Consider the following 17,832-nt stretch of genomic DNA (forward strand, 5'->3'; position numbering starts at 1 on the left):
GCTTGCAGACAAATTTGAGAAGCCCACAGCTTAAATGGCCGAAACCATCCACTAAAAATCTTACAGACTCAATCAGCGAATTAGTGTTTCCGATCATCAGTCTTAATAATTTTTGGATTATTTCTTAAAACACTACATATTCACGTTGTTCGTCTTGTTTACGGGAATGGCGGCTACCACGCGTTTACAGCAATATACTGTGAAAAGTTTATTAATTCTCAGAAGGAAAAAAGCGTACTAATCTTAATTAAATTCACAGTCCTAAATTAACCGAAAACAAGAGAAATAATATGAACATAATATAACAGTTCAAAAAGACTGCTGGATAAAGCACACAGAGAAGTTTGTGAAATATAGCAGCAAAATACAACTCCATGACGTACTACATACATAACAATATTTACTCCCTTGTACAATTTATCCTAATTATTCTTCCTGATGAAACAGCGATAGTTCACATGAAATATAAGACGAAAGAAAAGTGTGAGAGCAAAATTTCGATTTAATAGGTGAATAATATACCATTTCCACACGAGAGCTATATTTAATTTAGAAACAAATTATTTAACTGTAAGTTTTACCTTTTTTCCAGACATCGGATCTAGACTTAGGGCTGCAAGGTTCTTTGTAAGGGATTGGTTAATTGCAGCAGTTGGAGTGTTTGTACTTTGGCGGTTCTGGAAATAAAAATAAAAGCACTATATTACATGCTCAAAATTTATTAAGTAAAAGTAACATGAAATAAGTCTAGAGAAAAAAGCTTCTATATACAGACACAAGTGAATATAACGAACAGATACACAGGTGAACGCTCTACCACTTTTGAGTATACAATACAGGACAAAGTAATTAGTGTCACTGATGTACCAAACGTATGTCAATCCATCACCGATACACAATACGCATCCTTTTAAGGGATTTAGGATTTAGATTTCTGGACTTTCGGCATCTATGGCCATGTTAGCCCGTCACGTAAGAGAAACGACGTCCCTCGGCAATCACACTATCCGGGGAGAAGGAAGGAAGAGAGGATTGGGGAAGAAAGGAAGTACCCTGGGACCTATATATTGTGTACTATCCCGGTATTTGCCTGGTATGAATGAACAAAATCCAGGAAAACCTCATTCAGGACGGCTAGCCTGAAAAAGATTTTTACGCTTTTTCGACCGAGTGTTCCCATCGGGAATCGACCCGGAAACTCATAATTTTAAGTGCCAAGTGTGATAACGTTCCGCTACTAGTTACTAGAAGATCCCCCCCCCCCCAAAAAAAAGCGCGTTTGAACCAAAAACAGAATACTCAAACAACAAATGTCAGATAATGTTCCATTATGTCTATACACTGCTGCTTCTACTTCACCCCCATTAAAAATTTCTCCTGACAAGAACCTTAATTATGAGGCCTAACATTTGTATTTACATTTTAGTGTACACGTAAGAAAACTAGCAATGATCACAAAATACAAAGTAACATTAAAATTTATAGCTAGAACAATTTTGTTTTCTCAAAACCTGGCATCACAATCATTCACCTACCTCCACCCCTTAGAAAGTTCGTTCACTACCTGGAAGAAATATGCAACATTTATCTACACTTCATCTACCAGAGTTCCCTCGTGGCTACATGGTTAGCATGCGCGCCCTCTATGTTCGTGACCAGGATTCGATTCCCAGTTGGAGCTAATGTAATTTGGATCACGCATTACGCTGAGAAATCCATGTCTCGTATAGCCTCGATAATGAAAGTGCGTTAAATTACAAACCAAACTATCTTCATCTTCTCTGTTATTTTCAGAAATTATTCATCCCATTAGAACTCCTCAATAGACGAATGGCTGATATGCTCTAGGCTCGTTTTCGTGAAACAGCCTCCCCTCCCCGCCCGCTAACCCTATTTTGCACTTAGTCTAATGGCTAAAGCGTGGAGCACGTGATCCTGGGTTTAATTCCCAGTAGGAAAGACAAAAACTTAATTTCACAATCATTCGCTTTCATAATTCATCCGTCTCCTTTAGTTTCAAGGGCATAACCGTGGAATGCCGAAGTATTAAAGAAAGAAAGAAAAAAAAAATCGTTTACTCCATACAGAAGATATAAATTTTATTTTGCAACTTTAGTAATCATCTAACATTATTTCGTTGACGTTATTTTTAACTATCACGCCTTCTATTTAGTGCTACTTATGAAGTTCTCTAAAACAGATTTTAATAATCTTATACAACTTAACTGTGTAGCACTTGAACATAAAATAAAAATTATGGAAATCAATTGAGATTTACAAACTGTACATGGCAAACACAGGCGAATCAGCTTAACATTATACAGAGTGTTTTCATTCTATTAAATAATCAAGATTTAATTATCTATTATGAACCACGCATCATCATTTGAAGAGTCGCTGTAGAAAACAAAGTAAGTGACACCTTGAAATTGTTTCACTTATTTTATTTTTTAATACGTTTATGTCTTTCGTTATATGCTAGGTGGTATTTCTAAGCAATAATATTTTCTATTTTGTGACGCTTGGGCACAATTTACTATATTTTGTATCTACTGTTGTTTTTGGCACTTGAATTACGAGATAAGGAATTTCAGTTTAGAAAATCAGGAAAAACTGTTACGATCGATGTGCTGACTATAAATCATCCAGTTGAAAGCGTGCACTTTGGCTATTAACCTTCGTAAACTCTAGCACCGGGGACTTTAGTTTTAATTATTATAACATTTAGTTTAGTTCCAAATTGATAGAATACGTCGACAAACACATTAGTTATTTGACTTTGCGTCTTGACGACATTTCGGCACCGAACTCCCTAAATTCATCTTCATTATTCAGCATAGCTTTACATCCCAGCACAAAAATTGTATGATATACAAAATATTAAGAAACAAAAGTAAGTTTAAATCACAGTTCCTGCGAATGGAAAATAATACTCGCAAAATAAAGAGTTCTTTGTTTTACTTGCAAGTAATGTGGGCAAATGGAGACTACAACTTAAGAGTTAACATACAAATACAGCTTACCATATATGTGTTCAATTTCGACTCTTGAGGAACTCCATTGACTTGAGAAAATGCTAAGAACAAGGGGTCCATCCTATCAGTACCTCCATCTGAAAAAGTATACAAACATCCATATATTATTATCTTTACGAAAACAGAAATTACTTTTAAATAACAAAATACAACAGACGAAGACTTAAATCATGGTAATTTTGATACACTGAAATTATTTATTTACAAGATAACCAAAGACGTTCTTGCCGTTCTAAAACAGTGATAAACGAGGAGCAATACAGTGGACGGGCGGTACTTATCTTCAGGTTTCAAAGTAATCTCCATTAGCACCCACCACCTTCTGCCAACGTTCCTTCAGCTGCACAATACCCTGGTGATAAAACTCGGCGGTCATGAATGCGTTCTGTATGTCTCATTTCAAAGGATCTCCCACGGAGGTAACTGTCGGGGGAATGAAACAGAGAGTAACCTATTTGCGCAAGGTTCGGCGAATATGTGGCACAGTATCTCCCTACCAAGTTGGTGAAGGGTCTCCCCGGTCCTCTTTCTCATATGTGGTGCAGGAACAACACATCCTTGCAATTTACCAATGCCCGCTCCTTCTGCCACAATGTACGGTGCACCCCTTGCATCTGCTGAGAGTAGAGGTAAGCAATAATGGTCTGACCAGGTAGATGCAGTTCGTAATGTACCACTTTCCGAGAGAGCATAACCTTTAGTGCGTGCAGAGGTGGTCTTGAGGTGTGAGGAACAGCGTCACATGGCAACAACCAATGCCCGATACGTTTGGGAGTGTCACAGAGGGCTCACTTTTCGTCACTAGTGAGCAAGGATCAAAGATGGATGTATTTAGGTGCCGAGTGAGGAAGGAAAAACAGGCTATCACTCATTGTTCCTTGTTGGCTGCCGACAATGTGTGTGGGGTACCCACATCCGTCTTGTATGACTTCCCTATCCCATGCAGGTGCAGTCTGACTGTTTCAGCGAAAATATGGAACATTTCTGCAAGTTCATCACACGTTAGACCACTGTCCTCCTCGATGGCTGCTTTCAGGCACATGTGGTTTCCTACTATGAGGTTCATCCGATCTCCAGAACGGAATTTCTGGAACCAATTCCTGGCGGTGCGTTTGTTCACGGCATTCTCCCCAAATGCTTGGCATAACAAACATACGCGAACAAGTTGCTTCGATACCTCCATTTCCGTTCGATATCGGACGAGCTATGACTGCTATGTGTGCGCATTATCTCTGCATGAAGGCCGATAGTCAGACTAATTCCTGATCGCTTCGTGGGCACATGCGTTCATTTCGCTTCCTCTCTATGAGTGCATGATTAATGGGACGTCAAAACGGCAAGAACTTTTTGGGTTACTTTGTATTACACAGCAAACATTTTCAGTACTCCGAAGTTGGTTTAGGTTATTAATGATAGGAAGGTGAACTAGATTATTGATTAACAAGGAAATGTACGAATTCTTATTTATACCATATATACTACGTCTTCGTTTCTTCTTATGCTTAGCGCTTTTTTATTATTATTAATTTTATTACTATTATTATTATTTACCTTGCTATACACAACACGATACTTCAGACGGAAAGATCATTAGTGACAGATTATATAACTACCAATTCCAACGAAATAAAATTTTCGAGTTTTACGTCCCACGATTATACCGTGTAGGACAAAAAAGAAGGTGACGATGGGAAATGAATTGAAATGGTGGAATAAAAAAAAAAAGTGGGAGACTCTCAAGAAAACAAACGCACACGGTGTTTGCCCACCACAAAGTCCACTTGTGGCGAGCTGTGAACGAATCAGGGATCCATACACCAGAGGTGAACACTCTACCACTGAGCCATAGCGGTCACTATTACTGACCAAATATGGCGAAAGCACTTTGGTATATACAAGTGACTTCTACGTAGGAATGAAAAGTGAATGTGCATTATTAGTTTGAGACTTCGAAAAAACACAGAAATAAGTAAATCATATACTATAATATAAGAGGAAAACGTACAAGTAAGAAGTTCTAGAAGCATGTAAAGCTACAAGTTCGGAGGAACAATAAGCTGCCAAATGCCAAAATATAAAATTAAATCAGTAGGTGAGGAGTAGAAGGCGTTTGAAAAATAAAGGAAAAAAGCAACGCACGAAATATGTGGAAAGACGTCCGCTAAAGAAAAGTAAGTACCAAAATGACAAGAGTGATAGAGGAGGTGAAGGGAAATATCGTTTGTTTGTTTAAGTTTAGTACCCACTATTAGCATGGAAGCTATATGAAACAAGGGCCTACAGTTTAAGCCGCAATATGTTCAAATTTCAAAGCTTTCCCACCGGGAATCAAAACCCGTGAGTCCGTGAACCCAAACCGCGCGCATAGCCACTAGACAAGCAGGGTGGAATAAAAGGAAAGAATAAAGACTAGTAGAGAACGATTTAGAAAAGATCGATGAATATTGAAGACAAATACAAATCGAAGAAAAGGAAATGTAAGAAAAAGGCAAAAGTGTGGTTAGAATTAAATGTAAATATCCAAAAAGATGCTGAATGGAACAAGAACATAATTGACTGATATGTATTTACGCCGTTTGTCAGCAGCGAGGTTATGCAGAACAGAATCTAGTTTCAAATGGGATATTAACCACGGTACTGCGTTCGATGCTCCCTCATCAGGTATCGAACCCGAGAACTAGTGCACCAATGGCACGGGCGCCAGCCACTAGAATAGTGTGGAAGGGTACAAGAAAGTGCTGCAAGCACTAATAAAGAATACGAAGGAACAAGGAACCAAATAACGAATTGAAGCCAATAGCGGTAAAGTGATCACACAACCAGAAGAAATAAAGAATTTTGAGAAACTGCTTAAACTGAAATCCCACACAACAAAACGAAAATAAACTACTGGTACAAATAATTATACACATCAGCTTGAGAGAAACAGAGAACGCACAGAAAAAAAGAAAAAAACAAGGCTCCAGAATCAAATAAAACAGCAACAAATTATTTGAGCGTCAGGTCCAGTCTGCACACAAACTGCATCTACGAATTGCGAAGCAAGAAGCTGATCACTAAAATTATTAATTCATATTAACGAAAAGAGGAAATCCATATTAACCGATTAACACACCATATTAACCGATTAGCACACCATCTCTTCTATAGGTGCGAATTCAATGATACATGAGAGTGAAAAATGCATAACTGGACCAGGATTCGTACCCAGCATCTTCGGCGTATATGCCGATGCGTTAACCACTACACTACCCAGTCCACTTTTTTACTCTTTCTGTACCATTAAATTCGCATCTATAAAGGAGGTGATGTGTTAAAAATCAGCTGTTTTCTCTTTTCGTTAATATAATGATAATACAACTGTCAGAAGTGTTCCCAATATGGACACTGGACTGTCCAAGATAACAAGAAGTTGTGATACAAAACATGTGGTCTGAGAGAAAGAACACCGACTTCAAGAGTGAGAAAGTGTATGGCTGTTCTGGGAGAAGACTGGGTAGAGTTCTGGTTAACCCATGGGCACGGTATACCGAAGATTCTGTGCTCGAGTCCCGGTCCAGTTGTGCACTTTTCCATTCTTTGTGTATTACTAACTCATAGCTAATAATTTATTCTCACATATCGTTAAAGTGGAAGGTACGGTGACTCAGTGGTTGGCCACTTATCTCTGGTTCGACCCCGCCAAGTAGATTTGTGGTGAACAACATTGTGTTCGTAGTTTTTCTCGCAGTACTCCCGTTTCCTCCCACATCCTCACTACATCAATTCTTCCATCATCATTTACTTGCCTTAATCATCCGTCTCTCTTGACCTAAAGGGTAAAACTGAACGATTTCATCTCATTTCATTTTCATATCTTTAAAGTGCTTAGTTATGTATACAGAAACATTGAACATCCATTTCTATTTAAAAGAATTTGGTCTCAGCTGTAAGAATAATGCAATGAATACATGGATGAACCAAGATTAACTTTCTCTTTTAGGTTGTCATCTCAAAAAAAATCTCTATAAAGAATATGACATGAGAGTCGCTATAATTCAACGATAAAGATTTTTAAACAGGGTTGGCTCATTTAGATCAGATTTAAATCATGATTTAATTCGAATGATTTTTCTCTGAACTGTTAATTTAAATCAAATATATTTTGTCAAAACAGATGGTTTAATGTTTGATCTCATGTTAAATAGTTGTAAATATTTAACACCGACTGCTCTTACACAAATTTGATTAGGTTCATTATTTTTTGTTTTCTTGAAAACTTTCCACACACACAAAATCATTTCACGTAAAAAGGAGTACGTTTAACAACAATGTCATACGTCTGACGTCACTTGCAAACACCGAAATTGGTGGAAACTTATTTACAAAGGTGTGCTATATACAAAACTTGCTCAGCAGAAGAGCAGACGGCCAACCGGCTTTAGCAGTTATGTTTAAAAGTTACGTGTAGCCAGCACATCTGCTCTCCGTCGTCGGGTTTCTGACCTAATCTCTTTCACTCAAGAGCTTCCTAACGCTCCACTGCTAACACTATCTGGCTCTCACCACCAGTCACTCTTACGAAAGCAAACAATCTTTTGTTTTAGTTTCATGCCTTCCCCCCCCCCCTTCCGTTTATGTCCTTTAAGCTCAAAATTAATGAATGATGGTTAATCTTGATCAATGAACAACCGATGATTAATGAATGTAGAATTAATTTTTTTATGCTCTCCTACCAAGAATCAAACCTTGAGACCACGTGCACTAAAGATACACTAGCTAGCCACTAAACCAATGAGGAGGGATACCCATCCAAGTACTAACCAGACCTAGCGCCATTTGACTTCATGATGTGAAATTAATACTGGATATAACAACTGAAAACAGAAGCTTTCCCTGTTGGTCTAGTGACTGGAATACATGTGATCCTGGATTCGACTCCCGGTGGGAGAGTTTTCAACGCATTACGGTACGTGGTTCGGATCCCACCTATAGTTGTAGATCCACGTGTCGCATAGCCACGGTGCTCAAAAGGGACACTAATCTTCAACAACAAACTCGAAAATATGACATTGCCACACAGTGAACTACAAATTATTTACACTACAATTATAGTGGAAAAATGAGCCTGGGAGAAGGATGAATGAGCCAGACAAAAGCAGACTTGCTACATGGAATATATGATCTTGAATAGTGAAGAGGAAAAACTGAAAAAAAAAAAAAAAAAAATAGGGCGAAAATAGCTGAGAAGCTAAATTTCAGTACGCGTTATTACGAATTTGAGAAACCGTAGAGTAGTGGTTCATATTAGCGTCAAGGAAGTCATACACACGCAATCCGAAATGCATATTTGTGCAATGAATGTTCAAGGTATTCCCTACAGGATATAATTTCCAGATCTGCTTTCAACAGAATTCCCAGATATGCTCTGATTTCAAGGTGGGTTCAAAGTAGGCAAAAGGCAAGTGTTGACAACAGTGGGTACGGAATGCTTCCGCGGAAAGTAGAAAGTGATAGGGGCCAGCTGCACGGTCTTTCATTTTCGGAATAACCCATGTTGTGATGTTTTGTTTTACGCTGATACGTGAAAAGAAAAGTGAAACATACCGTAAGAAATTACATCGCTGCACGTGTTATTCCGAACACGAGGAACCGTGGAGCTGGTGGTCCTTAACACTTCCGGCTTGCCACTGAAGCATTCCACGTTCACTTTTGTCAAGGCTTGTCTTTTACCTGCTTTGGGTCCATATTGAAATCAGAGCATATCTTCGAATTTTGCTGAGAACATGTCTGGTAATTATATCCTGTAGAGAATCCCTTGCACAACTAGTGCACACTGATAAAATATGCAATTTTGGATTGCGTGTATATGTCTTACTTTAAGCTGATATGGACCGCTACTTCACGGTTTCTCGAATTCGAAATAACGTGTGCTGAAATTTAGCTTCTTGATGACTTTGAACAGCCCTGGCTCTGAAAACTATGCACTTTTCCCCACAGATCCATATGAAGTTTTTCCCTTGTTTTGATTTCAGGAATCACCTCTTACAATTTGTCGGTATACTTCATTAACACCCTATATGTATATATATATATATATATATATATATATATATATATATATATATATATATAGATAGATATAGATAGATATAGATATTGGTTATGTCACACCTGCATACTAATATATATATATATATATATATATATATATATATATATATATATATATATATATATATATATATAACCAAGAAAGTTCTGTCGCTTTTTGTGGAGGTCTGTGTTCCACTGGCCCTCACACCGTCAGTTGAATTCGAATAGAGATAATGCGAAACTCAGTTGTTGGTGTGTATATATCCAACATACTACCTGGTTGTGGCAGTTCAGTTACACCGTGAACTTGTGTAAGGACAGTGAACATGAGACCTCCACAGAGCGTCATAAGGGCGTGTATGCTGTAAAAGTGCAAACTGGGGTCAAACACCGCTGCAGTGGGGCGGAAGATATGCTAGGCCTTTGGTGAGGGTGTCGCGGCTACACGGACAGTGCAGCGGTAGTTAACAAGTTTAAGGATGGTGACGAAACACTCGAAGACGCAACACATACCGAAGACCAATACATGTACAAAATGAAGATCTTCCAGGGTTTGCCCAAATGGGCCCAGCCCGAGAAAACTCACCGCTTTTTTTTCGGGTTGGACCTACCTGAAAAAACCCACTTTAAAGCCCACCTGGGTTTTTGGTAGTATATTATTGGTACAACTAAGGTGATCACATTGAAAGTGACTTTTATCAGATTCTGGACTTCCCTTGGGCGAATTAGATGATTTTATATTAGAGTATACAACATTCAATGTTAGATCTATATAAAGTTCTGAATGCACCGAATGAATAAAAAAGCTTACCTTAGCTTGAGATAATTATAAGAACAAATTAATGTGTAGATTATGTTTATATCCTATTTGGAGTAAAATACGCAATTTTATATTTTAGGAAATACTTTCCGTGAATAGTGTGCTCGGCGACGCAGTGGAACGTTATCCCTCATACACTTGACGAATATAAGGTCATAGGTGCCGTAAGACCAGTAAATGTATATATACATTAGTAAAGCTAATAGTATTATTTCATACATTAGATAGATGGTAACACATGTAATCTTCAGTAAAATTTGGTTTTCCAACAACAACAGTTTAGTTCAGTCATTAGCTGCTACTCTTCAAATAAGCATTCTGGAGAATCAACACCAGCAACAGCGTAAAAATTCTTATCAAATTTAAGAAGCTTTACGCTCGGAGTTCCGAAGACTATGTAACCCTAGTATTTCAGGTGCTGAATTTAAACTTCCGTACTAGTTGAAGTGTCGATGTACAGTAAAGAAAGTTGCATTTTCGGGGAAAACCCATCATGAAAAAGTGCTCGGGAAACGCACAAAGCATTGGAAGTGAATACTTCAACAATAAAACTATTTATTTTAAGCTGGAAAATATTTAATTTCATTTAAGACATTTACCTTATAAAATAGGAATTATTTCTTTGTTAATTGTTTCAAATTCATTTTCGAGAAAGAACCGTCTTATTAGTGCTAGGGGAATTCCTGTCATTGAACGCGCAAAGTATCGGAAGTGGACTTCAACAATAAAACCACTTATTTTACGATGGAATATTTGCCATATAAGATATTTTGAAACATTTATTTTATAATACATGAATAATATCTTTGTTTTAAATTAATATATTTGGTATTCATACTGTATTTGGCGAACGTTACTGAAGCTAATGGAATGATTTGATCTACATTTGTTCGTTTGTCTGCGTGTACGACACACATATTACAGGGTACAAGCACGAGATACATTAAATTTCCTGCATAGATTCTGGCGGCATACCAACTTAAAATTTCAAAATGGCGGCTTTTTTTTCAATATAGCGGGTATCCACGCTACAAAGCGCGATTTTCGGTCTTTTAAAAACACATTTTCAGAGTAGAAGCACAAGACACTAAATTAGCTCTATATGTATTTTGGCGGTGATCCAACGTAAAATTTCAAAATGGCGGCCATTTTTCAACTAGCGTGTATCCACGCTACAGGGTGCAATTTTCGGACTTTTTAAGTTGAAACTTTGAGGGTAGAAGCAAGAGACATTCTAAATTTGCTGTATAGATTTTCTCGGCGATTCAATATAAAATTTCAAAATGGCGGCCATTTTTTCAAAACAGTAGTGAACAGAAAATTGTTGCAAGCTGCGACAATGACAATCTTAAAATATAAATCACATTTTAACACTTTTACCCCAAAGACATTGAAATATTTCGAAAAAATAACAAACCCGAAAAAACCCATATGGGCACAGGCTTTTTTTAAAAAAAAACACCCAGGTTTTTTCAAACCCTGAGATCTTCAGGCAGCAATTGAGGCGAACAGTGGCCAGACATGCGAGGAACTGGGACTACAAGTCAATATGAGTGGAGATACCATTCGGCAGCACCTCCATCAACTTGGGAAGCACTACAAGTTGGGTCGATAGATCCCACATGATTTGATTTAGGGCCAGAAGGCAACGCGAGCAGACACCTGTGTTTCGTTGCTGTCTCGTCTGAGGAAGAAACCATTCCTGGACAGGTTGCTGACATGTGATGAGAAGCTCCACGGCGCCGTCATCATTGGTTAGCATCCCATGAACTGATTCCAAAACAGCCGAAACCAGCACTGCACCAGAACAAGGTCCTCCTATGTATTTGGTGGACTGCTCACGGTATCGTGCATCGGGAACTGCTATAAGCTGGTCAGAGCATCAATGCAACTGTGTACTGTCAGTAGTTGAACAATGTTCAAGAAAAAACTTAAAACTGTCCAGCACTCCTGTTACAGGACAACGCTAATCCCCACGTAGCTAAGATGTCCCGAGACACCTTTCTATGCCTTAGATGGGAAACACTATTGCATCCGCCATACTCCAAGGACGTCCGATTATCACCTGTTCCATTTCTTGGACAATCACCTTGTAGGACGCCAGTTCAAATCCCTAGTAGAGGTGCAAAATGTACTTGATACCTTCTTCGCTTCACGGCCCACAAAGTTATACCGCGATGGAAACTACGCCCTTTCAGAACGTTGGCAGAAGATCGTCGATGCTGATTGGTACTATTTTTGATCTTTAGGTACGTATTAGGTGACATATCGATGTTCGAAGGTGGTGGGTGAACAAGCGACAGAACTTTACCTTCATATACACATACTAAGGAAAATCGGAGCTCCCTCTGGGTAAACGGTTAGCGTACGCGCCTTTAGCGTGGGAGGCCAGGGTTTGATTCCCGGTGGGAGTTCATGTGGTTCGGATTCCACGTTAATCAGTAGGTCCTTGTCTCATACAGCCTCGGTGCTGAAAGACACTAAAATCAAATATACCAATCAATGAAGGAAAATCGATAAGTCCTTGCTCTATTTGTAATAAATTTTAATACAAAATAGAGATATCGATTCGGTAGGCTTTTCTTGGAACGGTCTCAGTATAGCTTCTGACTTCTTCCAGCGCACGGCACTGTTAACAGTTGCCAATAATGGCCGGAGTACTCAGGACATCCACGCCATATCAGCAGCGAAGTGTTAATCATTTTTTATGGTGCAAAGGACAAGAGCACAGAAAGCCACAGAGAAATTAACGCAGTATGCAAGGGTAAGTATTCAGTAGCGGTGCAAGAAGTTTGCAATGGACGTCAGGAAATGCATGACTTTAACGATGTGGTTTTCCTCTATGACGACGCAAAACCACAAATGGGGACGAAAACAATTGCCAAACTTTACTCTTAGGGGATGGAAGATTATGCTGTATCCATCTTACAGTCCAGACTTTACCTTCAGTGATTATTTTTTGTCCATTGAAGAAGTTCCGGGAAGGACAGAAGTTCATAAACAATAACGAAGTGCAGAACGTTGTTCGTCTTGATCCCGTGATCAGACGGCCGCCTTCTACGCAGTGGGCATCGAGAAACTTCTGGCGCGGTGGGACAAGTGAATCAATACCGTACCAGAAGGGATAACTACGTGGTAAATATGACGAGAGGATAATCAGCAGATGTTGTGATTATGTGGAAAAAAAGACAAAGGTGCGAAGAATATTTTGTATATCTTGCTTTTCATTCATGGTTTGTAATGTGGCATTAAATCAGAAGGTGCAAAAGATTTTCCCCTCATACGTATAATGCAACATTTTGTACGAATTATTGTGAATAATAATAATAAAAAAATACTTTGCAAGTTGTAAACGAACTCTTTTTTGTTCCCATCCCCTGCGAAGTATTGCTGATCCTTAATAAGAGTCCTTCACTTCAGTATTCCATGTATCATTTTGAACAAGGTAAAGTAAAGGTCATTCAACCTCTGTTCTACTGATTTACTGGCCCATTCTAGCTGAAAATATAACAAATTCAGAATCGTATATAAAAGACATATACAGCCTACGCCATAGTGCTCAGGACCGTTCAAAAAAATTTAAAAAAGTAATTGTCCCGAAATACTTATATATAATTCATTAAAATTAATATTGTTTCAGCTGTAGGCATCATAAAAATATGACGAATTAAAAGTAACAGTACCTGCACTTACAAATCGTTTTTCTTATTAGTTTGTAATGTTTTCGCTTTACAGTAATTTACAACTTGCAAGAAATGGTTTGGAACCGACTACAGACCGTATAATATTCCCATATTTTATTCTTGATCAAAGCAGAAAAATGGCAGGACAGCATCTCTATCAAGAATCTGACCTTTTAGCACCACGGAAGTCTCAGACTGTTTTATATGCAAATGAATATGTGTGATGTAGCCCTAGTTAATCAGTTCTTAAGTATGTTGTATCCTATCTCCTAACTCTCAGTCCATTACGTTTCATCTCTACTCTTAATTCTCAGTCTATTATGTTGTATCCCTACTCCTAATTCTCAGTCTATTATGTTATATCCCTACTCCTAATTCTCAGTCTATTATGTTGTATCCCTACTCCTAATCCTCAGTCTATTACGTTGTATCCCTACTCCTAATCCTCAGTTTATTCCGCTGCTAATTCTTAATTTCCAGCATCCCACATACTAATCTGAACTATTCAGAAAAAGAACTAGCCTACTCTATTGTCTTGATGGTCCTACTAACAACGAAATAGGTGGACTATAACCTACCTCTGTGCAGAACACTCAACCAAAACATACATACGAATTACCCTACTTCTACATTATCACAAACATTACCAAGATTAGTCCAAGAAAATTTACAATCATGTGTCAAGTTTAGTTTTTCACGATGCTACCATTTACCTATTCAATATCATCTCAATTTTCTGTATGTTAATACTTTAGCAGTCTACAAGAGCAAATTTACTGAATAATGTAATTGTAGAGGGCAGAAAGATTGCATTGGAACTGTGAAATAAATGAAGAGTATATACATCAAGCTCCAGATGGTTGGGGTTTTAATATTCTCCTGATAAATGTGTGCAAAAATGTAAGGTAGTACGGTATTTAATTAAATGGAAACTATTTCCACATTAGGACAACAAAAAACTGCAAAATTTACTCACATGAAAGATTTTATACAGAGATAATGGAAGAATATATCATAAAAAACTTGAGAACTCGTCCATTAACATGCCTTTTCATCACAAATAGCAAACTAATTATGTGTGTATTGTAGAAAGTAGCACCTTAGCAATTTTAGACCCTGTAAAACAACATCACGGTATATTTTCTTTTTACTGCAACAAGTTACTAGAGCGAGCTACGAACAACTGAGCGTGTATGCTGTCAGTCAGCCTCTATTATCTAATCCCCAATCCTCCCAACTATGTTAAGAAATTTATCCCTCTATGAAATGAAATCTCTTAAGTTTTACGTCCCATGGTTATGCCAGCTAGGCTAAAATAGACTGTGATGATGAGAAATGAATGAAATAATAATGAAGAAAGTGAGAAGAAACGGGAGAGCCCCAAGCAAACCCACGCACACGGTGTTTGTCCACAACAAAGCTTATTTGGCGCGAGCTGGGATCGAACCAAGGACCCCATGCACATGAAGTTGAGTGTTCTACCACTGAGCCACCACTTATCCCTTTATTCCACTATCACAAATAAAGATCACATTACGAGATGATCTAGAAATGTTTAACTCGAATCCATATTTATAAAAAAAATTACATAAACACTACAGCAATTTCGGTGAAGTATCATAATACACACGAACTGAGGTAAGGACTAGTACAGTACCGTATAAATCAAGCTAGTTGAATATGCTGAATAGATTATTGAGAATGGTTTAAACGAACTCTGACTTTCATGTATTGATGGAATTCCGGTAATTCTCTAGCAGCTGCCTCTCACACGGCAACACTATAAATTAAAACTGAATGTCAATCAACACAGCTCAAGGGACCCACATTGAGTCAGTGGCGAGAAGCTCACCAATTGGGCGTGGGGTCCCTGGTTCGGTCCTAGACCGCACCAAGTTGTCTTCGCGGTGGACAGACACCAGAGCATGGGTTTTCTTCATTCCGCCATTTTATTTATCATTATCACCATCTCCCTCAGCCAGGGTGAATAATCGTGGAACGTTAAAGAAAAATAGTGTAATGTCTCATGATAAAGTAAAAAATACGACTTACTTCACGAAAAACTTTGGTTTTCACATTGTGGCAACTTACATGATTTGTTATTTCAATGACAGCTGTCATCTGTCCTATATTCACGAAGCAGCTTACTGCCAACAGAATTTTCAAATGTAACATTGAGATAATCAGTGAAATTTCGTATGTAAATCATTATTGAATGACAAGAGCTTTCAGCAAAGTAGGCTCGTATATTTAACATCAAACGTTGAATATGAGTTGGCAGATACCATACATGCTAGTATCTTAGGTAGTTACAACTACCGTACTCGTTGCTCAATATTCCATCAGTGTAAAAATGAAAGAAAAAAATACGAAAAGTAAATAACTCTTCGGTGCTCTGATACAAAATCAAGTGATGTATAAAGTATATACCAACAACGGTGAATTGATCGGTGTCAGAATCTCATAAGACTAAAAACATGGAAAAAGACATTATACTGCCAGATGCAAAAGGCAGTAATAAAAGGCAGATTATTTATTATAAAATATTGTAAGTAGATAATTATGCAATATTGCCTCAACATACAAAGCACAGCTGTATCAGTGCTTCAGACATCAAGTCATTATAGACAAAGCGTATAACAGTGCAACTATAGTTCAAAGTACCAGGAGGTTCATGGCCGCAGAAACAAAGCCTATGTTATAAAAATCTGTTTGACTACGTAACTTAACCCACGCATAAATACCTTTTTACATGAACAATCATGCTATTACATAAAGACAATGCGTAAGGCACTCAGACTAATGATTATGGTGATTCTATACTAAGAATCAAATGGCTAATTCTTACATGTAGCATCGGGTGTTTTCCCCCTATTTTCTGGAAAGGAGATATTTCCTGGCAGTATAACATTGTTAATACTTCGAGACCCTTGCAGAAGTTGACTGTCATCACCATGGTAACATGTTCCCGCACTTGTAATAGGTCCTCCAGCTGTGCCCAAGAAATTTCCCCTACAATTCACAGCCACAACTGGCTTTCTAATCCCACCAGATAAATTGTCCATTTCTCACTAAAGCCTTCGTTTTCTGCAGAGCAAATGAGTAGAAAACGTAAACTTATGTTTGATTTCATTTGACACACAAAAATACTGTACTTTTGCTCATGTTAATAAAAATAATTTTCGATAAACAACCAACTCCTGCACTTCCAAAACCAAACCGACTCTGCTTTCTTGTTTTATTGATGCGTGCGCATCCCTTATTGCAGGGCCATCTACGGAAAGTTTTAGTGCAAAATGACAAGCGACAAGCGTTCTTTAGCCACTCTTTTTCACTTTTATTTTACGAATATTTCGGAATCTACAGTAATAAAAGATGTACAGATAACAGAGTAAAGCAAAAATATATCTATTATGAGTTTAGAACAATAAACACTTATTATGATATCAGCTATATCAATTTAAAAAGCTTGATACCGAGGTCAGTATTGACACCACCTAAAATTAATTTTAACTTTTTTTGTATTTTAACTTGTTCACAATGTTTCCACGAAGCTATATACAGTATCTTAAAACTTCATCACTCTGTAAGATAAGTAAAAGTCTGAAATAAGGGACTAGCTTTTCACAAACCAAACCAGACAATAATAATAATAATAATAATAATAATAATAATAATAATAATAATAATAATAATAATAATAATAATAATAATAATAATAATAATAATAATGTGATATATAATTGTGTTATGCTATTATTTCATATACAATACATAAAACTGAGTAGATTCATTTCGATTCCTGTGGGACAGAAATGTGGACACAATACGATAATGAAAAATGAAAGGTGCACGAATAGTGGGAAGAATTGGGAACAACTGGACGGAACCAGTGACGTATGCAAGGGAGTTTGGAGTTTTAACCTCCTTGAGCAAGATAGGCAAAATAAACCTTTACCATATTAAAATATGTTTACAAACCGTTGAAATCATATTGACTTGGTAGCTTGAACCCCTAGACAAATTTCTGTGTACGCCGCAGGGCGGAACGAAAAGCTTACGAAGTATTTGTGAAAGATGGAGAGAAAGAGAAAAGCAGACAGTCATAAAGACGATAAGAAAGAGATTCGTAAGACCTTATGCAGAATCGTTTTGACGCGTGATTAGTGCCATACTAAAGAGTTCGACTAACATATGATTCCTGCAGTATTCAGGCCTT

At 37.7% G+C, this 17,832-nt stretch overlaps 1 protein-coding gene across 1 annotated transcript in view; it reads right to left on the reverse strand.

Moving 5' to 3' along the window:
- The window catches only part of PAN3 (Poly(A) specific ribonuclease subunit PAN3), a 59,281-nt gene extending 42,424 nt beyond the window's left edge, over nucleotides 1-16,857 (reverse strand). The window contains exons 1-3 of the mRNA XM_081727951.1: nucleotides 16,462-16,857; nucleotides 3,024-3,112; nucleotides 582-677 (exon numbers count right to left, since the gene is read on the reverse strand). Coding sequence (XP_081584077.1) covers nucleotides 582-677; nucleotides 3,024-3,112; nucleotides 16,462-16,678 — 402 coding nt within the window. The 5' untranslated portion in view covers nucleotides 16,679-16,857. The remainder of the gene's footprint in view (nucleotides 1-581; nucleotides 678-3,023; nucleotides 3,113-16,461) is intronic.
- Between the last annotated feature and the right edge of the window lie 975 nt (nucleotides 16,858-17,832).

The sequence above is a fragment of the Thermobia domestica genome, chromosome 10 (genome assembly GCF_964235325.1).
Source record: "Thermobia domestica chromosome 10, izTheDome1.hap1.1, whole genome shotgun sequence".
NCBI classification, from domain to species: domain Eukaryota; kingdom Metazoa; phylum Arthropoda; class Insecta; order Zygentoma; family Lepismatidae; genus Thermobia; species Thermobia domestica.